Raw genomic sequence first — 24,611 nt, 5'->3', positions numbered from 1 at the left:
TGATTTGTAGTGGATGGGTTCTAAAAGAGAAAATCCAAAGAAAATATTTAATAAAACTGTTTATGAGTGGGTATATTCCTGCGCTTTGAAATAAGACATAAAAATAATGTGATGACCGTGAGGATTTCAAACAAAGGAAAGTCCTGGACTGACAGAGAAAGTGACAGATGCTCTGGAAATTAGGCGAATGCGACGTGTGATTGGTGGATCACAAGCTCCTTCACGCTAACGCAACAGTAAGCAAGCATTCTTGGAAAAGACAGGGTTACCATGGTTACAGGGAGATTACAATGAAGAAAGGGTATTTAGGTCTGGCAGTTTAAATGTGTTTTGGTTGTTAAGTTATAGTTTTTTTTAAACAATCAAATGCAGTTTTATTTAACACAAGAGAAGACCTCAAAATAAACATATATCTATGCTTTAAACTACTTTAATTGTTGCTAAATAAACAACCGAATTCTTACTTTAGTCAATTTCATGCTTGTTTTCATGAAAAAAAAAAAAAAACACGCTAGGATTTGAATGGTACTTTTCAAACAAGTTAGCACTTTTATTCTCTAAGGATGAAAGTACCGAGTTAAGGATCTTGACCATTTCTTTTTGAAAACATCCCCAGGTCATCCCGGGATCTCTCTCATACACACCTTTCTCTTCAAGTCTAACCAACCGTTCTATTGGGCGCTCAGACAGCCATGAAAATGTACATTTTTTGCTTATTTTTAATTGTTGATCTGTTCGATTTAGATTGTTATGCTGCAGAAAAACACATTTTGCTTCACATTTGGACTCATTCAATCTTTTAAAGCTTTCCAGGTACTTCTACGACTTCACGATGCCAGCAATTCCTACTAGTTATTGGGAAGGAAAACAGACCCACACCATTGCAGATGGCACATTTTTACAACACAGAAATTCTATGGTATTCTGACTTAAAGAAACACTTCATCTTTATCATAAGCCTTAAAAAACACCACTTATAGCTCTTGAAAGGCTACTCCAAGGAATTACTTCTACCTCACACACTGAAAAATATGCTTAGATAATATAAAAGTTTAGAGATGGCTTTGGGAACACTTGTTTGTTGCTAATCTCAAGACAAGATTTCTGGGGAGGATATTATTTATGCAGAAGAACCAAATATCAAAAAGATGGCATGTTTTCACTGCTTTAGCTGCACAAAGGGCGCTTAAGGGCACAGCCCCGCCACATGGGAGGGTAATCTGGAGAGGAAATAAACTGTTGGTTTGAATAGGAAAAAATAGATTAGATAGTAAAACTGGGAGTTTAATTTAAGTCTTAGCTTTTTCAGTCTCACTCAGAATCTATCATATATTTGCCCAAAGTTTGAATTCCATTGAAAGTGCTGAAAATGGCTGCATTTAAAGGGATGATGCAGAGCAGAAACGTCCCAAAGCTTCTGTGTTGGACCCCTAACCCTGACACAGAAATGGGGAGAACATGAATGTCATATTGGATTTCATCCAACTGGCTTGTCAGCTGAACAGGTGAAATCTACACAGTTATGGATTATGCTGCATCAATATCTGTCTGCAGCATGTCACCTTACAATGAGACAAAGAGGAGCACAGGTCACGCTATGTGCACTGCAGAGAGGAGGGGTTTAGTTCTTAAAGAAGATTGATAGGACAAAAAGGTCAGAATGTTATAGTAAACAAAATGAAGCAAAGATTAAGTATAAACTGAAAACAAGGGAGGAGAAATAAAATCAAAGCTGAATGATGCATAGTTTGTGCAAATATAAATAAAACAAAAACCTTGCTTTTTTTAAATAACAATATACACTCTTCCTATTTTTTCGCTCTGCATCTCTAACCTTAGCCTGATCTGGGTCACATGCTGTTGCACAGTCAAATACTGGACTCTGGTGGAGAGTCTACTACATCACAGCTGCATTGCATCACAGGTCCCACCGAGGCATTCACTGCAAGCCTACACCAGGAAACCTACTGACCAAAATCATCATATTTTTTTAAGCATAATCTATAATGTACATACTGATCTCATATTTATGTTTCATTCCTTTAAAAGGCGGCTATTTGAAATGAAGAATCACAACTATAAAGCAAATAACTATAATTATGGCCATTTGTTCCTGATTCCTTAGCAGCATGTATATTCAAACTCAGCTAATGCAAGTCTTTAATGGTAACTGAAAATATATAAAACAAACTGAGCACAAATAATTGCAAAAATGGTCCCCATGATTATGCAAAAACAAGAAACATACGGCGAACATAATAATAGATCATCTTTTTAGGTCAACACAGTCAATTTAGCCACTCAAACACCAAAAGAACCTTGCAGAGTACAGAATTTACAATTAAAAAAAGAAAAACACATAGAAGTAGTGCAAACATTAGTAGCAGAGCTGGGGCGGGGGTGGGGGTGGGGTCAACTATGTCACATATTATTTATTTATATCACTTAAAAAAATATTCTTTAAAAATGTATCTGAGGTGATTGATTGAGCAAACAATTTACGTAAATACTTACATAAAGAATCATGACAAGAAAAGAAAAACAAGAAATCTAATTATAGGAGGATTTTGAAAGGAATTGAATATCCATGTACCAATGGCTGAAGGAGTAAATTAAGATCTCTCTCTATCACTGAAAGGTTAGCCAAATGCTTTAGGGTAATGATTTGAAATTATAAATGTATGATATGACTCTGAGGAAGAACAATAGCTTCAACATAACCGTTTTGTATGCCTGAGGAGTTTACTCTGACGTCTGTCTGGATCAAATTCTGGCCAAACAAGAAGGTGCTCTTCTCATACAAACTGGGTCTGTCTCTACAGCAGGAGCACAAAGAAAAAAACAGAACTTGCAAGAAATTAAAAAGAATAATATGATAAAAAATAAATAATAAAATAATAATCAGATTTGAAAAAGTATTTATCTCCTTATTACAATGGGTTTTAGTTATGTGCTTCTCTTAGCCTAAGCTTTCGCTTTCTCTCATTTTACTCTATGACCTCTCCTTTACACAGTGTCAGCACTAGCTCCCTCCCACAGGTTGCCCCATTATAAGGTCATCACATGTGGACTACAAAAAAGCACCATGCTGTCGTTATCAAGGGTGAAAACAAGAGATTATTCTTTCAGACTTTTTAGTTCACTTTTTCAGGGTGCAAATCTCCATTAAAAGACATCCTTTGAGGTGTAAACGTCCAGAAAAAGATTCTCCCTTTACCATGTACTAACAGACATCTCATTAAATAGTATCATAGCCAAAAGCATAGCACTTTGACAAGAGCAGACAATGGAATATAACTGTAATTTGATTTTATGGTCATGTTTGCATTGGAGTATATAGGGTCAGCTTTGAGCATCTCGTATGCTACATGTAAGAAAAGAGCTCATTGTTTACATCAGCAAAAACAGCAAATTTTAAGAAAAATTAGGCTAACATTTAATCCGGCGCATCCTGAAATTTTCAGAGCGACAGAAGCTAACGGAGCAGAAGCACAAAGTCCCTTTATACATTATTAAAGCCGTGCAGACTGAAACATGCACCTTAAACATCATTCTACAAAGCTCGTCATAAAATCTTTAAGTGAATATTTGTTTAAAAGAAGGGGTAAACTTTGACACCTGGGTAGACAAAAAAATCAATTGAATGCCTGTCACTGATGCTAAAAAAATGTGTTGTAAATATTGCTCTTTGTGGCTTTCATCGTAACATTTTATCCGCTTATAAAGCTGTCTATAAAAAATAAACAAGGATAGAAAAAAAAGGACTGTTATTTTGGCTGTGGAACAGATTTGAATGAAACAGAGAGCGCTGAAACTGTTTTCGCCTGATCTTTGGCAGGCAGAGAGCACCAGACGAGAGTAGACTAAGAGCCATCTGTCCTCTCTGAGACCCCCTCAGTGTCAACACAGCACACAGATACACCCCCCCCCCACACACACACATATACACCCACGTAACCACGATATAGACAAAACTAAAAAGAATTACAGTAGAAGACAATATTTTTTTTTTTCTCCACAATCATCCTTCTTGACACCAAACAAAGGAAATGTTCTATCTAGACAGAAAAAAAACAGCATAAGTAAGATACTTTAAAGGGATTCATTTTGGATTTTCACTTAATGAATTAAAACTTTAAAACCATCATATATAGATAAATTTGCCTCTGGAAATACAGAAGCCATGATACATTACTGCTTTACCAACAATTAAAATGGCCTTTAAAAATCTGGCGTTTACGCTAGGCGAACAGCCAGCTGCCCCCCAAGGCATCATAAAGTGATAGGCGAATGAATAGAGGAGGCCCAAGTCCATAACAGCAGGAAACAGGACAGCCAATGAGCAGAAGTAGTGAATAAAAATACATTTTTTTTTACCTATGAAACACAACGGCTGCTAATGGTACTTAGTATCAATGAAAATGTGTTTAAGCTGGTGAGATTATCCATGGGATCTTCTTAGAGCTTTAATGGAAAGCAGAGGAAGCTCAGCCAATAAAGATGCCATAACTGAAGCTCACTAGAGGCCACCGGAGGTTAAGAGGTCAGCCGGGTCAAGCATTGCCTCCAGAAGGATTTCAATACATTTAAGGGGACAGAGCAGCAGTGCAACCATTGAGTCTGTCTGCTTAGAGGAGCTAATTTAGATATATAACCTACAGCGGACAAATAATTCAGGAAAATCTATAAAAGAAGAAGCAGAAAATAGAATAATTCTGTCTGTTGCTTCAGTCTGAGGTAGATTGTGTTTATGAAGAATCTCTCTTTTCCAACTGAGCTTTGTTTAGCTCAGAACTTAGAAATCAATAGAGAGAGAGGTAAATACTGATCCACAGCTGATTTCTCCTTGCGTCTTTGAGCCCAGTTTGGCTGGCTATTTTTTGCCTGCAGGGCTCTGCGATGTGAATCCGATACACTGGTGTAATACAGCAACCCAAAACGCGTAGTCTACACTTTGGGGACATTTTGCCAAATTTATTGAGTCAAAGTCAGGAAGTTTTGCATTAGATATGAAGTGCAGACTGTATTTAAGAAAAAGAGAAGGAAACCGTTGAAAGTTGTCAGGATTCATTCTCTTATGATCTCATATCCCAAGAATTACACGCCTTTCCTTGAACTTTATCATCTGCTGCTCTGTGATTTTTTTCACTGCAGTCATTCATTATCCTCTATTTCTAAATCAAACAAGGTCTACCGATGTCTCCCAAAAACAATGTTGGGTTTTGCATGATTAAATGACTGACTTAGAAACTTTAACTGCAGTAGAAAATGTTTACGCCTTTTCATACCAAACACTGATTGCTAATGTCTTTAAGTTGATAAGGAGTTGATAAGTCCCTCACAAAAGTATTCACACCCCGTTGACATATGTCATTTTGTGTTATGGTACACCCACAGAGTTCATTTTAATTTATCTGGATTTTAATTAATTAACAATATAACCTGAAATATTTACAGCCATGAAAAAAAATACTTGCTGACCAATGATTTCTTCCAAAATGCGTGCTGAAATTTAACACAATGACAAAAAAAGATTTTAAAAAAAACAAGGTGGTCTAATATTTAACTGTAGATCTATCTTTAGCTAAGAAGAGGTGAATGATTTTGGGCGTTGTTTCTACACTAGATTTGCAAATGTAAAATGCAGATTAATGGTCAATGTTCAGTTAGGTTTTCCATTCCAGGCCTGGAATGGAAAACCCAATTGAACATTATATAAAATTAGGTTTTAATGTTTATTGAGTTTCTTTCTATTTATTAGGCTTTTGTGAGTTTAATATGATCTAATTTGAGCCATTTGTTTGTAGCTTTAGCTATGTACTTAGAAGTTGTTATTTTGCTTGAAGATGAACCTCCAGCTCGGTCTGTTTAAACCTCCAACAGGTTTTCCTGCAGCAGTGACATGTATTTTTGTGGGACCACTCATCTATATAGGTCAGGTTTGTTGAGTAAATCAAAGCTATTCAGACAAAGTTTCATAATGAAGAATTAAAGCTCCATTATATTTGTTTTTTTAAGCATATAAAGAAGGAGACTTTACTCCTATACTCTTATAGTTTAAAGCTGACAGATGTAACTGAAAAGTCATGGTTGCACTTGGAGGTTTTAATGCTATTTTCAGGGAAACTGACAGACAAACTGTTGGATGGTTCAGATGCTTGATGCAAACAAGGAGTCAGCTGATGCTCTGAGAACTTGATGAAATCCTGTGGGTTGCATGTTGCTCTGCAGCTGTCAGGTTAGGTAAAAGAAAAACAGGCGATAAATGTTTGCTGGCAGTCTTCTGTCCTGCACAGCAAACATTTTACTGTGGGAGGCAGCACTTTTACCTCACTAGCATCAGTCCTGCTGTAGAACTAAATCTGACACTGACAAGGTTTCCCAGTGTCTGACAATAGAGCTTCATCTATCTGTTCGTCCTTCCATGCCACTAACACAGCTGACTGTTTTTTTTAACTCTGCAGCAACTTGTGCAAACACACAGCTAATAAGAATTCACTACACTGATTAAAGCTTCACCTGTACACACCCAAAAACGCAATAAGCTTTTTGCCTGCTATGGTACGTATATATGCTCTGTCCCTCTGTGCCAAGGTCGCAGCTGAGCAGAGAGACTATCAACCTATAATAGGACGCACAACCTTGACTGATGGGGACACTCAGTTTACTTGGCAGTGAAGTAGTGAACACAGTCAGAGTCCTCTGCTGCTAGCAGCTCAGGATCCCTCAGTTTCAGTTCTCGTCCCTGAAGGGGATTATGATTTGTTGTACTTCAGTTTTACTTATCTTTTTCAGCTAAGGTTTTCCGCTTTCTTTTGTAAAAAGGTTTTTCATATAACAACATTTGTTCCAAACTCTCCAAAGACCATAGTACAATAAACGAAAACATATTATAATAATAATAAAAGTAATTTTAATTATGTGATATGAAAGTTTAATACCGTTATATCATATTGTCTATTTGTAATATAACACTGGTCTGTAAATTAATTAAAACATCTACTTCTATTAAGGACTTTTCTTAGTCCTTTAAAAACCTGTTTTATGCTCTGAATAACTGCTTTCGTGCATTAATGAAAATCTTGCATATTTCTATTTTCTGTTGGGAGCAAAACTATGACCCCTCCATCAAGGATCCTGCAGAAAGTTTCACATTTTCAATATTTATAATTTTTTCCTACGACGAGAAAAATCCAGAATCATATTTACAATCCTAACAAAATATCCAATCCAGCAGATCAGACCTGGAGAAAAAAGTTTTCATTCTCACCTTGAAATCCCTCATTTAGGTATCAGTTTAGTTTAGTGAAATACAATCAGCCTTTTTAGTGAAACAAAAGTAAAAGCTATAAACTAATACACACCTTGTTAATCACACACACAAATTCAATCAAGGGAAACTCTCCTAAACAGCAGGCTGTGTAATGGACCTCTTCTTTTCACGAAATCCTAGTCTTCATGGTTAAACTGAATTAAGATGCTGCTTCTCAACTTGCCAAACTGTGAGAAATGTGAGGGAGTTTTCAACCTGTTTTAATAACACTGTCTAGTTAATAATTATATATTTAACTGAATGAGCACATAAATTATTTTCAGTTGTCTTTTTTCCATTTTTGCTAAGTTACAGTAATAATTTTTCTAACTGGTCAACTCAGCAACTTATGTGTTAAATGTCCACATCCATGGTTGGTAGCTGTCCAGAGGGAAGGTCTCTGAAAAGAGAAACGTATGATGAGGCTGGCAAGGTGGCTGACAGCTTCTCCGTCAGCACTAACCCTCCTTCACACATATAAACTGGGTGACAACAACCCAGTCAGCATTAACCCCAATAACAGCCTGACTTGTACTGCTGTGTCTCAGAGCATCACATCAAACCCTCAGTCTGACAGACAGTTAGGAAAGTGTACAATTAGTCAAAATGTATGATGAACAAAGCCATTTTAATATTGCTATAACAGATTAGTAATTCTGCACCCACCTTCCATAAATCCCTAATCCGTTGGTGTTGAACATAAAGCAAATGCATTAAGATATGTCTGGATTGATAAAACTTTAATACCCAAAAGCAAATTTGAAGTTTCAAAAGAGGAAGCATAAAAAAAATCACATGTACAGTATTTACAATTCTCTTTCCAGTAAAAAAATAAATAATATGATGTATTACTTATGCCTATGAAGGGCTTAAACATGAGGCTACTTACTGTTAAAGCAATGAGAATCTAAAAAACATGGCTTAAATGTAAAATCTCTTGAAAAACTGTCTCTCAGTTGAACCCCTGATAGTTGAAATATCCACAATAGTCAGTAGTAAGTAGTCCCACATGTCAGTAGTTTGCTTTGGGTTTATAACACTTTTGTTATAAAAGGGTTTATAGTCCCTTTTGACAAAATGAAGCATTTGTTTGTCAGATTTCTATAAACAAAACTCACTTAATGTGTAGCTGTAAAGTCTACAAAAAAATAATTAGGACATGTTAATCAGAAGATGGTTGGTTTTATAGAAATGGCTTCTTTCCTCCTGAGTGACCTTTCAGCCCTTATTGATACAAAGATATCGAACGAGTGTTAGTTGCTTCGGAAAGCATATTCAACAGGCTTGGTGTTGATACAAACCTTTCACCCACCTCTTTCCTGAGTAGTGATGACATTAAATATGGCATCAATCATCAGGAAATTAAAGTTGAACAGATTATTCTTGACATTGTAGCAAACCTCTCTGGATTTTTCCATGACATTACACAAGGAAAGAACTGTGTGCAGTTGTTAATCACAGGTGCACTGGCATCCAAAACAGAGAAGTTAAATAGTGAGGTCAGTTAATTTAATTGCAATTAGAGGCAGAAGGGGCTATGTAAAACAAGTTTTACTCCTTCATACCCCTTTTCAGACAATTAACATATATTAATAATCAAGAATCATAAATCAATCAATAATTAATGTCTGATTTCAGGCTACATATACTGGCAAGTTTATTAAGTGGAACATTTTCTTTATTTTATTAGCGTCTATCTATGTTCAAATGGATTTAAGTTAATTTAATGTTAAATCTGTAATCGATCACTTGTCTTTTATTGTGTGGTACATGGTTTTTTTGTTTCAAATATTTTCTGAAATTGAGTTATCTATTATTATTTTGAGTATTTGTTAATTGTCTCAAATAAATTTAATTAACTCTTTCATTCATTCACTCACTCATTTAACGCATATGTTTTAAATGAACCAATCAAAGCCTTACAGATTATTGTTATTTCCTTTAATTTATTTTGTTTTCGATTGTGTTTTCTTTAACTGTTGAAATATTATTATTTTTTTGTAAATAGGAGTGAGAGCAGATAGATTAGTAAGTAGCATAAGTGTAAAGCAGGATGAGATCTCATTACTACTATGTAATGATACAGAGATCATATGGATCCCAAAAGTGTCTCTGACTCATGCTGCGTTCAAAGTAGCAACAGGGTACAAAACCAAAAATATCTGGAAGCAATGCCGTCAATATGAACATGCACATCAACCTGGGACCAGGGTGGAAGCTGCTGTGGGGATGTTCTATTTTCAACACCTTGAGTGATTGTGAAAGCCAAACAAAGGGTAAAAGATAGAGAGAGATCTTAGACAATGTGTTAGGAATCCAGACGATTTGGCCTATGATATGGAACATAAGGAAAAATCATGACTCAGTTTAGTGGGAAAGAGCTGGCTAATGTGTAGGTAATGACCTGACAGCTGAGATAGGGTAGATTAAGTTTCACCATCATCCTCACTATCATAAGTCATCACTGCTGCTTTAACTTCTACATGCTTCTTAGAGACAGAGTGTTCTTCTTTCATATAGATTAAGAGTTTTTAAGCAAACAATTTCTTTATTTTCTCAATTAAAAGATAAACGGTGCTGTGCTTTTTATAGGATGGAGTTACACCATGTCATTCTGTCTTGTTTGTTTAGACCAGGGGCGCCATATAAAACTCACATACATGAATGCATAGGTCTCAACTGTTTGATAGATTCTCTGTTGGTCAGACCTATGAGGCAAACTGATGAGAATGCAAAACAGTTGCATTTTGGGTCAACTAAGACAGTCAAAGTGAGATGTAAACTGTGAAATGGCACTCTTGTTGTAGCCTCTTTATGCAAGAAGTACAGTTCAGAGATTGCTTAAAAAGCAACTTTTGTTTATAAATCTGTCTTTTGTTGAATGATTTCCAATACAAACGTTTACTTAAACACTTGATCAAGTGGAGTTTCCCGTTAACAAACCCTCTAGTTGCAGCTCGTAAGTTTTTAAGGAAACTGGATCCGTCCATGTTAAGTTACACAAGCTGTGTTACAATGTTTTTTTGGGAGTTGGTGTCTGCTTCACAATTTTAAAAACAACATAGTTGTCAGAAACGTTTGCCTAAAGCTTTTTTATACCCATATCACTTCTTTTTTGTATTCTTTAAGGTGAATTCTGAATTATTTTTTTTTCTCTCAAAGGTAACTTTCAAAGTACCCAGAAAGAGTAGACCAGAAAGGCAACACCTCAATAAGCATTGGCTCAGAAAGTGAGGACATCACCAGGAGAGGCTAACTGGGTATAAACATGCTCCTTCGAAAACTCAACATAATTGTACATTATAACCAGAGTGCAAACACACAAAGATGCCTGTCAATTATATAACATGAAAAAGAGGCAGAAACAATGATTTTCTTCTCTTTGGGCTGTGCTCACCACTGTTGGAAAAAAAACAAAAAACAGCAGAAATGCACTCAAAGATTTCAATGATATGCCTGTGATTATCAGTGTGTTCAGTAATATATCTTATCTAAAGGTCTATCTTTTCCATGATCGGACACACAGCCAGCTGACTGAAAGAATACCAACACCACCTTGCAGCTACAATTAACCTTTTCCTAACAGCCAGCTTTCTGTTGGATAACAGCATTCTGTGCATCGTTGATTTTTAATGTATACCAGAAGCCAAAAGATGATCAAAGCTTTTTGTTCCCGTAATGTTTTACCTTTAATCCACATTGCATTCACTTCCATTACTTATTTTATGTTTAGAGAACTGTCATGTTTTATCACATTCATTTGACCTTGAATAAAGGTAGCCCACATACAAAATAAAATAAATACAAATAAAAATCACTAATACTATGTCTCTATTTACACAGTTAGAAATTCTGTCTGAAAAGTGAAAGATTGAAAAAACGTCAACTAAAAGATTTTCAAGTGTAAAAAGTAGTTTTAAAATGGGCATTTTACTGTAAGCCTGGATTTTTGCCATATTTGTTTAGTCCTAATTGTATGTTACCGACAGCCTTATTGCTCTAGATGTTTTTGTGAGCCATTTAATGAAATAATACAAAGAAAAAGGAAATTGATCATGATTGGCAAAGCTTTATAGAAAAGGTTGTCCAGGCTCTATATTTAAAATAGAGAATTGAAGTTAGGCTGGAGTCGGTTCAGACAAAGGGCTAGATCCATGGTTGTCAATTTATAGGGAAAAGGGGTTTAAAAAGAGCGAATATTTTTTCTCTAATTTTAAAGGAGACATACTCCTTTTCCCAAAGGGCCTCTCTTGTATGCACCTCCCTCCCATGGTGCCCCCTGCTCCCTATCTCCCTTTTGCCGCTGTTTTCCTCTTCCTCCCCCCATCTAAGGGAGCTAACTGTGAAACGGTGTGATTACCATCGATCTGTCCAAACACAGCCCGTTTCCTCGGCTCCTGAGCCTACGTGGCAGAGCAACCAAGGCTAAGAAGGCATGCTTTTGTCCTTGGCAAAAGAGCTATACTTGGGGTTATTTTTTCCAGCGTTGTAACACAGATTTGGCGGGATGCAATGACCTGATAAGTGCAGTCCTTAAAATATATCTGGGGCAACAAAATCAAAGAATGTGACCAAAGGGATGGCCAGATGAATCTGGTTATCGCTGCACATCACGGTGGAGTGGCAGGTGGTTAAGTAGAGAATGGAAGACATGGCAGCAGTGGGAGTGGGGGCGAACAAATGAAAGTAATTATCAAGCCGTACAGGCACGAGTCCCTGGGGTCAGAGAAGGGGTGTGAGTGCGTGAGAGAGAATGAGGCAAGGCAGCATTATTTCAATTATAGAAGTGTTATCTGTGTGACGATGAGGAACACCTGCCATACAAGTATGAAAAACATCACATCAACCCAACATTTGGATCTTTGCTGAGCTTGATGAAACATGTCTGCTGATGGTGCCCAGTAGAGCATGAACGGGTGTGACAGCAAGCTGGGGCATTAAAAAAAGAGGTCATTATAAATGCGCAAAACAAAGGTAATAATTTATGTAATATAATGTAGAATGCACTGCATCTTTAAATCAAGAAAGAACTAAGGTTTTTCTGCAGCACCTCAGTTAGGTTAAGGCATGTGCTTTGCTGTGCTTGCAGAGACATTCTTTAAACCCATGCCCTGGAAACCTAAAAACAAATAGGGATTTCTTTGTAGTCATAAACTGTGTGCTGAGATGGGAAGTATTCGGCAACTCTGGCAGGATGGACCAAGCCTCATATTTAGAACTATACTCATACAACACCCTGTTTGTTTTTTGTTGTATTTTTTAACATACGGGCAGCTGAAAATGAACATAGGCAGTATGTCGATCACAACTAGGGCTGCAACTAATGATTATTTTGGAAATGTATTAATCTGTCAAATGATTAATTGATTAATAATCGGATAGCAAAAGTTCTTTGATGAAGACTTTATGAAATCAAACCAGGAAAAACTAAAACGTTTTGGAGTGAACTGATGTATTGGCAGAGGAAAAAAATTTTTTTTTAATCTTAAATGCTAAGTGTTCATTTTTTTTTTTTTTACAATTTTGATACAATTACTGCTGTAAGTAGGTTGCTCTGTCAGCTAAAGCTATGTGTTACTTTCTCAATATTCCAGTTAACGAATAATCTATTACTAAATTAGTTGACGATTATTTTAAATAATTGATTAATCATGATTAATCAGATTTTTACAGCCCTAATCACAACCCATTTCATAAACTTTAAAAACCGTTTACAGGTCAAACTTGTAGGTTTACAATGTGTAGTTGGGTTGTTCTAATAAGAAATAATTACAGATTCTTCTTCTCCTACTAATTGTGGGATAAAGACAGATTTTATTCTTAGAAACCTACAGCGAGTTTAACCTAAAGCGGATTTATAAAAGCAAATGATGTTTATGCATGACAACATTGTGAAATGATCTATATCACAGTATACCAGAACCTGATTGGGCACATGGACACCATCTGGCATCTAAAATTGAGCCACAAATATTTTTGGATGAAACCAGTTGGCTGAAGTTTTCAGTCCTCTTCTGTTCAGAAACCCTGAACCTTCAGAGTTGACCCCACAGGGATTTTTAGCTGTGAACAGTGACTATTTATGCTGTGTCTGTGGGTTATTACTGACGTGCAAGATGTAACTTTGCTTCCTGTTTTTTGACAGGATGTCACATTAGCATTAGCATTCAGGAGGAAAGAGGAATGCTGATGGTTTCTCATCGTGGTGAGAAAAAAAACAATCACCTTCAAATGACATTTCAGATTATGATTCTGCTCTCTATGTGTTTTTTAATCTTTAATTATTTTTCTTCTGCTTTTATTTTTCTTCTATTTTATTATCTAATTCATGTAAAGCAATTTGAATTGCCCATACTGTATACTGAATTGTGCTTAACAAATAAACAAATAAACTTGCCTTTCTGCTCTGATATTTTTTGTCTTTTCCTCTTTTCTGTAGCACATACAAACATACCATCAAGTCATCTCCTCGTCCTCTCTGTCTTACCATTTCTCCTCAGTGATTTTCCTCAGTATAAAGGACCACATTTCAGCCCTAGCATGAGTTTTGGAGAAAAATCAGGTTTTGTTTTTGGATAAATGGGGAATCCCCTGTTCACAAATGGCACAACTTTTACGTGCATATATTTTCTGTTATTCAGGGTCCACAAAAAAATATATTCAGCACCTTCACAGAGCACCCCCTCCTGCAGCAGTTCTCTGTAAAGACCCTTAAGTGGATCAATAATTAGAACAATCCTTATTACGGGTTCTCATTTCCCTTTAGAGGCTGAAGCTGATGTCGAGGTGCATAAAGGATGCTCTGCTGCACACTTCTGTAACCCTACTCGCTTTTCTACATGTGTTATACAGATGTTTCCATGACAATGGACAAATTAATGCAAATGAATATCAAATATTGAAAAGATAATGGGTTTAAGATCTAGAAAAGCTTTAAGAATCAGTTATTTGCTCCATACAATAGCAAAAACCTCAGGTGTGCTGGAAGCTTTCCCCCATCTAATCTCTGTATAGCAATCAACTTAGTAAAGCACTGTACCAAAAAAAGAAGTAAATTCAGACATAAAAAAGATTTATTGATGCTCATAAAACAGGGAGATGGTCATAGTTATTGAAGAGTTTGTCAATAACTCGAGTAGAAATTACTACTGAGAAACTCAGTTGGGAACACAACTGAGAACAAGGTTGGCAGAAGTAGGAAGTTAATGGGTTTAAGAACCTGAAAAGAAGGAGAGGAAGTTCTCTACAGAACCTAGAACAACTGCCAAAGAAGACCAAGACTGGAGATCTACACAGGAAAGGCCTGCAAGGTTGCTGTCGTTATTCATCGTGGCAGAAGGCTGATCACATTGAGGCCGCTTCTTCTGGGGGTTTATTCTTGTACCTCAAGTTCTTAGCAGCATGTGGAATTGAGCATTCTTTTTATTTATTTTTATTTTTTTTTTACTTATTTACATACTGCAGATATACTTTAAAGGGTTAATAAAGAATGCTTACTGTAAACAGATATTTTTACCTTTAATAGGAACACTGACTTCAGTGATCTTCCTGTTAAGATCAAAGCCATATGAAACACAATTTTTTTTATTTAAGAAAACAACTTTGTTATCGAGTTTCAAATCATCAGCGCAGATATTTTCCTTTACTTTTAGATCAGATTTTGAAGTGTAGACCCTATATGAGACTACAGACATAAATAAAAATTCTGTTAAAAATAATACATTAAACCACTGGATGGATGGATGGATGGATGGATGGATGGATGGATGGATGGATGGATGGATGGATGGATGGATGGATGGATGGATGGATGGATGGATGGATGGATGGATGGATGGATGGATGGATGGATGGATGGATGGATGGATGGATGGTCTGTCTATTTGTAGTAAATTTTACAGACTTTTTGTAAGTAAAGAATCATTTTTAATCAGTCAGAATGTGAAAAATAGGAATTAAAGTTACTGAATAAACTACATTCGTGTGATATTTTGGCTGATAATCTACCATTCCAATAAATGAAATACTGTTTTTATAAATGCATGAATAAAACAACTTAAGTCAAAGCTAACATTAAGGTCAAATCACTGCTCCCTTTTGCCTTTTTATTGAGCTAATCAAGCAACAGGAAAAAGGATTTTAAGCAGATTATTTTGTTTTTTTCTCTTGTGTTGTTTACTCATACCCCTTCCCTTCTAGTTTTACCATTTCATTATCTCCACATATACATTTCTCCCCATCAAAATAATGCCTTTGTAACCCATTTAAACCACTGGGTGTTCATTTATCTCTCTTGGTCGACATTACAAATTAATGTGAATTTAAAAAATAAAGACATGAAAAAGGTTATTTCACAATTACAGAATTATTATTTAAAAAATCAAATTTCTTTCAGAGTGTAAATTAGCCTCTTACACCCTAAGGGGGTATAAATAAATTTCTGCCTGACAAAAACACACAAAAGTAAATAACATAGCCTCAAAGCTATTAGATTTAAGAAGAAACTTTTGGTACCTCTGTAAAGGTAAGATGTCATAGAATGGTTTTCTGGTGTCAGCACCATTGTAGCTTTGACCCTGCCTGAAATATTAGGGACAAAATACAAGATATTTTGCATTTTTTGAACCTCGCCAAAATTTCCTTTGAAATAAACATTGCAAAACACTACCAAAATATTATTTATAGCACAAAAAAGTAGTACAGACTTTCAAATCTAAATGTTGTGTAAAAATATACCAAATTTGGACTCAATCAGATGAATCATATTTATTTTAGAATGGTATTAGTGAGAAATTTCTTAGGCGGAGAGGCCATTTTGGCACATTTATCCATAAATGTCACCAAACTGTGCCAAATATGTTTTTTACATCAATACTGGGGGTTTGGTAAAATTACGAGGTCACGTAGCAGCTGGACCCACCGGTGGGTCCGTAGGGTTCAAGGGGTTAGACGATATTTTTCTTATTGTGGTTCTAATCTCCATTTGGTCAGTTTGATTATCCTGCGGATTTATCATATTTCCACACAATATTCTGTTAATAGATGATAAAATTATTTAGTTTCAATGAGATGGTGAGAATAAGAACGGAATTCAGGTGGCATTAATTTTACACTTTATTAGATAGTCACAGTCAGCTTTTTAATCTATTTAGCATCTTTATTCAAAACACCTAGAATCGTATAACATCCTAGTAGTTTTTAAATTACAACAAAGCAGTTGTTAGTAGTTGTCTTATTATAAGAATGTCATGGGTTTGGATCTCTGCTAGCATCTTTCTGTCTTTCTGTTTGGATCCTTCATCTGCTTTCTGTCCATCTAGGTGGGATCTCCAGACTATACAATGGAGTATTGCTAATGCACTCAAAGTATAACTAATAGGGATTTTTATTTTTTCAGTTAACAGTTCTTTTAAGGGGTTTGTGTTTTGTATGCCTACAGAATAATCCTAAGATCCCAATTTGAGAACCAAATGTTTCAAAATCATAACAACACCAAAGTAAATCAGGTCCAATTGTCAACGTGTGTGTGTGTGTGTGTGTGTGTTCGGTGTGTGTGTGTGTGTGTGTGTTTGGGGGGGGGGGGGGGTGATGTGGGGGGGGTGATGTGGGGGGGGGGGGGGGGGGGGGGAGCTGAGGTTGCTCTAGAACCCAAATACAGCGATGGGGGAAGTAGAGATGAGTTCTTGTAGGCTTAATGAGGAAATGTAGGCAATACAGAAAAGCCAAAAACCGAGCAAACATCAGGGAAAGCTCATGTGGGGAGCCAGAGACGAGGGAGCAGCCAAACAACAAGGAACCAGCGCTGAAGAACAGCACAGGGAGAGTATACATGGGAGACAAAACAAAGACTGGGGTAATCAGATAATATGGAGCAGGTGTGGATGGAAGAGACCAGAAGAAATCTAGGGGAAAGGAGACAGGCACAAGGGGGCAACAGAGAGTAACGAAAGACTGGCTTAAATATATATAAAAAAATGGAAAATAAGCCAAAGATCAACAAAACAGAATTACTTAAATAGTGAAAACTGAAAATCAAAACCTCAAAGTCCCAAAAAGGGAGAACGATATCGCCCATAGAGACTAGAACTTTGATTTTGATTTTCAAGTACAAGATATATGTCCTGCAGAACTCTGTAATACAGCCCAGTCAACCATTACAACTGCTACGGGCTACAAGGGCAATTAAGAAATGACATAGTGATGGAAATTAGCTGACAAGAATTTGAACATACATTTTCAGCTCAATGTGCCTTTTTGTAAAACTTAACCACTTTGAACTAGTCAAATATTTTCACCTCAAGTGAAAAAATGTTTGTTGCAATCATGCTCTCAACGTTTCCTGTTTATATACCCTTCTTTGTCACCAACACAAGCTCAGCACTTCTCTTCCGTAATGGGTTCTCTAGGCAGTGGCCATCTTGGTAGTGAAAACATTTAGTAATTGAGAGAGGAGTTCCTGATGTCAATGCAATTAACTGAGGCACGCATGGGCACTGAATTCATTAACCTCCATATATGATGGGCTTATGGTAACGGACGAGGGCTAAAGGAGGTGGTGATAGGAATGAGGGTTGCAAAACACATCTACTAATGAAAGAAATATAACTGAAAGGGGACAGATAGAGAAAGAAAAGGAAAAAGAAAGGACATAAAATATGGAATTACTTTATGGGTCTCTCCCCCTGTAGCAATTGGAACGTTTTTCTCTCTTTTAGATTTTCCTCTGAGGAAAGAAAAGATTCCAGTATTGCCACTTCCCCCACAGGCAACCTCAAAGTGCAGGACTGAGCTAAAATCTTATTTGAACACTGCTACTCCCCTTCCAGCACTTATTTAATCCCCTTTACTTTAGATTCACTGATCATTTAGACTTGAAATAGAGGATATATGAGGATAATAAATAATAGCAACACACAACTGCTGACACTGTGTTCTAAAGGTCTTTGAAGGCTAAAGCATTATATCTGTTTTATACATAAAGGTGCACAGAAACATCTCTCTTGATTGAGAAATAACCAGTACTGTGTCAAAGTGCTGTATGCTTCAGTTCTGGGAAACCTTGTAAAACTAGGACACATGAAGAGAAAAATTATGCTTCGCTTTTCTCTCTCTTTTCTTGTGTGGGAATCCACTGGGAGATCCCGGCTTTAGAAGAATGTCATTGAAACTAAACCATCTTGGAAAATTGGTGGAGAAAAGAGATAGGGATTTCCCATTGAAATGTCCCCAACATGCAACCAGCTGACCCTTAGAAATAACGCAAGGAGGAGATTCCAGCTATTTACCAAACACACATGAGGAGCTTTTCTACCAGGTTATTAATAAAATAAAATAAATTTATCTAGTAGTTCATCAGACTGAGATATATAGTGAGATGGTAGAATCACAATTATAATCATTACTTATCTTTTCCTATTTGAATTGTTTTGTTTTTTTAATTTTTAATTTTAATTCAGACTGTCTTTCCCCCCAAATTCACCGTGCACTAACTAACTGTAACTGTTTAGGCATTTGCAAAAAAAGGGAATGTTTTGTTGTGATTTACACAGAAACATAACATAATGAAAGTAAAGATGCAAAGACGAGTTACCTGATAGTCAGAGTGGACTTAGGTTTATTTTGGGAGAGAAGTGAAAGTAAAATTCTTGAAGTGCATTTTTAGAATATTGTAGAATAGTTTAGAGCGTTTTAAACTGACAATTTTAACAAGACAAAATCAGCAAATGTATCGAGTCTGACATTACAACTTATAGATTGACTAATGTTCAACGTTAGTATTTACGAAACTCTACAGGTCATATTTTACAAATATGGATATGTTTGAAAATGTACGAAAAGCCTAACAATAAATTTAGCATAACAATAAATCTTACATCAAGAAAAAATTCAAGCATTTTATTCGAGCAAACTTTTTCAGTTGGGAAAAATGCTCAATCTTAAGAAACAAAACAGTAGTACAAGTTTCATTGTATTTCTAAAATAAATTTTGGAATTAATTCAAATGCAACTTTTTTGGGGGGATTACTGCACTGAGTTACAGTATTAGAACAAAGCACAAAAAACATCCAATGGTAGCAAAGTTTAAACCCCACATTGCTTTTGCCAATTTTCTCTGTAAACTGAGATCTTTAAAGTGAAATTTTTCATCAGTAGGATTTTTTGAACAGACACATATGGCTAATTCAACAGAGAAGTGTCCCACCTAACCCATAAAGACCATGTGGCCCAAGCTTTTGCACAGACCGAGATGTTGTAGATAATTTTAAAGAGAAGAGTGAATAAGAGATGGAACAGGAAACTAAGCGTTGTAGAAATATGCAAAGAAGAATCAAAGACAATGTTTCACTGTAACATTATGCGGCTGTAATATACTCATTACAAACTGTTTCTCACCCATCGTAACCACAGGTGCAAACAAATGTGTCCCTGAAATGAACTGTGATCCGGCCACAAAAATACAGTGTCTGTTCCTGACATAGTGTATGAAGAAATCAGCCTGCCTAGTGACTAATGCAGCTCTGCTTTTACAAGTGTTCTCCATACAAAGTTTTCTACCTGTTTTGAATTCTAAATATAGAGCTGTAGGAGCTGTGAAAGCAATGACTCAAAGCAGATTGTTGTACAAGTTTGCAGCAGCGCAGCAATATCACTCTGCAGCAATGTCAAGTTGTATAATAATAGGAATTTGCCCAGAATGTAATTTTTCCTTCATATAACAAATCATTAAGTATGCATCAGGCATCATTATTGGCTGTATTGCAATGTAATAAAAAGTCGTTTGCATGATTCTTTCCTGCTCTGCATCTATGACACTGACGGTGCTTAGTCAGACAGTGTTCAGAGGCAAAAGGAGAGCTGGAAGGCCACCAGCAGGGGCAATGGGCTTAAAAAAAATAAAAAATTCAAATGAACCAAAAACTGAAATAACTTCTTGCATTCTCCATAGTACAGTACAGAAAAAAGGGTACTTATTAAGTTGAGGGTTGTTGTCTCTGTATCATTTAGTATATGTGTCATATTAATAACTATTGGCATAAAACTCACAAATAGGACCCGAATAAGTAAACTGAATAATAAACAAACATTGGAGCTCAACTAAAGGTTTGGAAACACCATTACAATAAGTAAAAAAGACAAAAGAAATATGAAAAATAGTCACTGAACTGTAGAAAAGGGCATTGACCATCATAGATGACCCATATTTATTCAAAAGAAACATCTCTTCACCTGTCCTCTTCATCACTGACTCTAGAAACATGACCCTATGTTCAGACTACCTCCTCAAACACAGATCTTCATCTCAGACATGTGAAAAGTGAGTGAGGTCTCTCACATGGTCGGTGCCACAGAGAGAGGTCCAGAACTTTCCTTCACCTTATTAATCTTTTTTCTCTTTCTAAAAGATTTTTCAGTTACGGCTCAGTTCTTGTATAGGCGAAGGTCAAATAACAATGCCAGCAGCATAATTCAAAACCATGCACCCATTGGCACAAAGTACACTGTTATTGGATTGATCCCTCACGGTCAAATTTACCAACATCAATAAGAGAAATGCTCTCAGAAACAGTCGCAGAAAAGCTGATACTTATATTTGTGTTTATTTGTTTAAAACTTCTTATTCCGTTTAATTATTTTTTTTGTTTTGTAAGATTACCTGTGTTTTGCCCAAACTCAAGCTTGGATATGTTAGAGAGGTAGGAAGTCATGGAGATACACGTGCATTTCAGTTTTCATCATACAAAAAAGCTTTGTCATCAATAAATCAGTTGAGTATGCATTATACATGGCTGTCTATGCATTCAAGCACACACACACAAACATGCAAGACGCCAAGGTAAAACTCACTTAAACAAAAATCACAAAAGACCAGCTGCATACATCTTGTGTTTGTGCTGTCTGCAAGCTTACCATCACAGTCTTATAGAGAAGCACAAGGAGAGATCACATGTTTTTGGTGTTTTTCAGCAAAAAACACACAGAAATGCAGTAGCAGCAGAGCTGAGAGGGTTGGAGGGAGGCAAACAAAGCCTGAGAACTCGGATCATCTGGAGACAGGTTTCTGAGGGCATCATGTTAGGATAGGGCGTAACATTATTAGACATGCACCAAACATTTGACCACATCAAATACCAAAAAGGCTGATCTTGTTTATGGTAAAAAAAAAATAAAAAATAAAAAAATAAAGATAGGAATCTCACATTTTTTTCTATGAATTAACTAACAACATGCCAATAAAGTGAAAATCCATGAAAGATCAGGGACTTTTGGGTCGGGGATAACAAAAACTGGGATTACTTCATTTGCTTTAGCAATCAAAACTACTACATCTTGTAAAAGATCCTGCAATGCATGTTTTCTTCCTCTTTTGTGTGTTAGAACCCTTACAAGAATATGGGTTAAACCACTGATTAAATAAAATTATGTTGAGTCTGATCACATTTGTTGAAACTCTGTCAATCTTTAGCTCTTAAATGCATCAATAAACATGTAGTTTAATGCAGGCGTCTATAGAAAACATAATAGATCAAGATTTTAATTCATAATCTGGGATGATCTTTTAATTCCTCCATTTCCAATTGGCAACCAAATGCCTCAGATTTTCCTAGAAGCCTAAGGACATTATTTTCTTTTATGTGATGTAGTTCTAAGAAAAAAATATTGTAGTGTCAAAAAGTGAACCCACTGGTCAGACTCTGAAGAAACCTGAAACTGCTATGTTGCAGAAAAAGCCAGATCATTGCATCTCTACAATGTTTGACATTGAGTCAAGATGAAACATTTGATGCTGACGACCAACAAAAGAGTTATTATGATACATGTAGCAAACATGGTTAGGAAGCCAGAAGCAGATAATGCACCAATGAGGGCTCATCAATGAATAAACCCACATGGTTCCTCCGAACCTCTCTGATGAAGTCTTATGAGCACACACATGCGTGCACAGCGCTACGCTCCAGTGATACTGAGAGAGCAGAGCAGATGAAGCCACCAGCCGGACCAGGCTGCCAGCCCTCGCCTGTTACCTTTCTCTTTTGTTCCCGGGACGATGCTCTCCTGCTCTTCCTCCGCTTCTCCTTCTCGTCCTCTAATGCATTCACATCCACTTCCCCCCGATTCTTCTTCAGCTGGGAGGCCGCGTGAGCCATGATAGGTAGAGAAAAATGATGGGGAAAGGCACCACACACTGCACACGCGCGCCTCACCTGAAATCCCAGAGAAGTTCAGGGGCTTGCTGATGACAAAAACAAAACCGGGACCTCAGAGGAAAAAATCGGGGTAGAAAAGGAAAGGGGGGGAAAGGGAAGAAAAATGCCCTCCTTGAAAATGAGAATGGGGAAGAGTAGGGGTTCTGGTACCAAAGTAATTCCTGTGTCCTGTTTTCTTTTGGTTGTTGCTCTTCTCATTTTAAAGTGATGGAGCAATAGGAGAGAAGAGGCAGCTGCTTCTCCTCATCTCCTCTTTCTCCTTCTCCTCCTCCTCGTGCGTCCTCCTCTGGCAGTGTGAGAGGAGCATGTCCAGGAGAGGTGAGGACAAACCGGGTGGAGAGAAAAGACACACGAGCATCACCAACACAGAGGTGGATGGGAGGAGAAAGATGGAGGGAGGAGGGGGCGGTGCAAGGGGAGCTGTTTCCACGGTAACAACGCTCTCTTTTACTCCATTTGTGAAAATTGACATCTTTTTGTGTTTTATTTTCTGTTTTTAAGCGGCCAGGCTGCAATTATTTTTTTCTGCTCAGAGCTTCACATGAATAAACACATGATAGAGATGCACAATTAAAAGAAAAACAATAAACTGAGTGAGTGAATGGTAGTGAGAGCATGAATGAACCAAAGGCAAGAAGTGGGAAGGAGGTGGGGGAGCAACAGTAGTGTGAGTGCTACTATCCCCACATTTTACAAGATAGAGGTGCAGGTGACCGAGTATCAGGATGGAGATGGGGGAGAACAGGCATAGGACATGGGTGGAGGAGGCTGAATGCACGACCACTAATGTACACCCCCACTCCACACAAGCAGCAGGCAACTGCATGTCCGCATACATACAGAAGCAGGTTTGATCGTTTTGATTGCCGTCCAATAAAATAATCTGGGATGATTTTAGTATTCAAAATAGAAAATATTACTAGAAAGGTGCAGATCTGGTTTTTCCTGGTTGACACAGAACTGCAGTTTTCCGTGGTCTAACATCTAAGTCTATAGGACACAAGCTGAAGGTTTGCTCTTAGAAGAATTTTAGAGAATTTAAAAGAATAGAGTAAAAATGACCCTTCATCTTCATTAAATTCAGGTGTACCCAAAACCAAACAAATTGAAGCATTCAGATTTTAACAAACAATAAGATATAGAGCACAAATTAAGAATAAAGTGTAGAGTATACAATGAAGGTAAATTTACAGGATAAGAAAAAATTCCGTCCACATCTAAGATTGCATAATTTTGAATCAACTAAAAAAAAGATAAATGATTCCATAGGCGGTTATGTTCATTGCAAAAAAAAAAAAAAAACAGAATAGGTAAGAAGGTAATAACTTACAAAAAAATCTATCTAAGTCAATGATTAGATGATTAAAGAAAACAAAGAATCCAGTCTACAATCATGTTTTAGGTTCATACTGTATTTCAATGTATAGAAAACAAGCATAACATTATGACCAGCATGAGCAGTGACGGGTTAACAGCTATTGAGCAACATATACCCTGCAATGCATTATGTCTTCTTTTCCATCAGAAGAATAACATGACCATAAAAGCTGAATGTTCTTTGTTAGACATCATTTTCAAACCCACTAGAATTGAAAGAACCATTTGCTCCTAATGTGAGTCAATGTACCATGACCCTGTTGTTACAGTAGTTCATCACTCCTACCTTCTTGGACCACTTCTGATAGATACTGATCTTTTGCACGATGGATTCGCATTTGTCTTGTTTTTATCTTCTGACTCTTCAGTCATGCATCACAAATTATCATACTTATTATAGGTATTGTTTAATCCATCCACATGTTTTACATATTTGCTCAATCCTTACAAAGTTGGTTGTGCATTGCTGCCCAACAATGGAGTACTCAGACAGAACACGGAGGCTTGGACCTCCTGCTGCACCTCTATAGATGATTATGGAAACAGATTGAAGAATGCAATGCTTTATATTTTTATATTTAAAATAATTACTTATAAATTACAGGCAAAATAGGGAGGTTTGGACAAGCAGGAAGAATGATTTTGAGATCAATGATACTGATACATTCCTTTGAACTTATCATTCAGGAACTTGATCTGGGATGATTGTCGCTTTT

The 24,611-nt window shown here is 36.7% G+C and overlaps 1 protein-coding gene across 1 annotated transcript in view; it reads right to left on the bottom strand.

The window, feature by feature from the left end:
* Positions 1–22,856, bottom strand: part of LOC119789119 (ankyrin-3-like) — a 106,134-nt gene extending 83,278 nt beyond the window's left edge. Inside the window, exon 1 of the mRNA XM_038293902.1 lies at positions 22,336–22,856. Coding sequence (XP_038149830.1) covers positions 22,336–22,458 — 123 coding nt within the window. The 5' untranslated portion in view covers positions 22,459–22,856. The remainder of the gene's footprint in view (positions 1–22,335) is intronic.
* Between the last annotated feature and the right edge of the window lie 1,755 nt (positions 22,857–24,611).

Source organism: Cyprinodon tularosa, unplaced genomic scaffold (assembly GCF_016077235.1).
Source record: "Cyprinodon tularosa strain WSP-4 unplaced genomic scaffold, ASM1607723v1 ctg331, whole genome shotgun sequence".
Lineage (NCBI taxonomy): Eukaryota > Metazoa > Chordata > Actinopteri > Cyprinodontiformes > Cyprinodontidae > Cyprinodon > Cyprinodon tularosa.
Note: the sequence above shows the minus strand (reverse complement) of the source record. Positions and strands in the feature narration are given on the sequence as shown.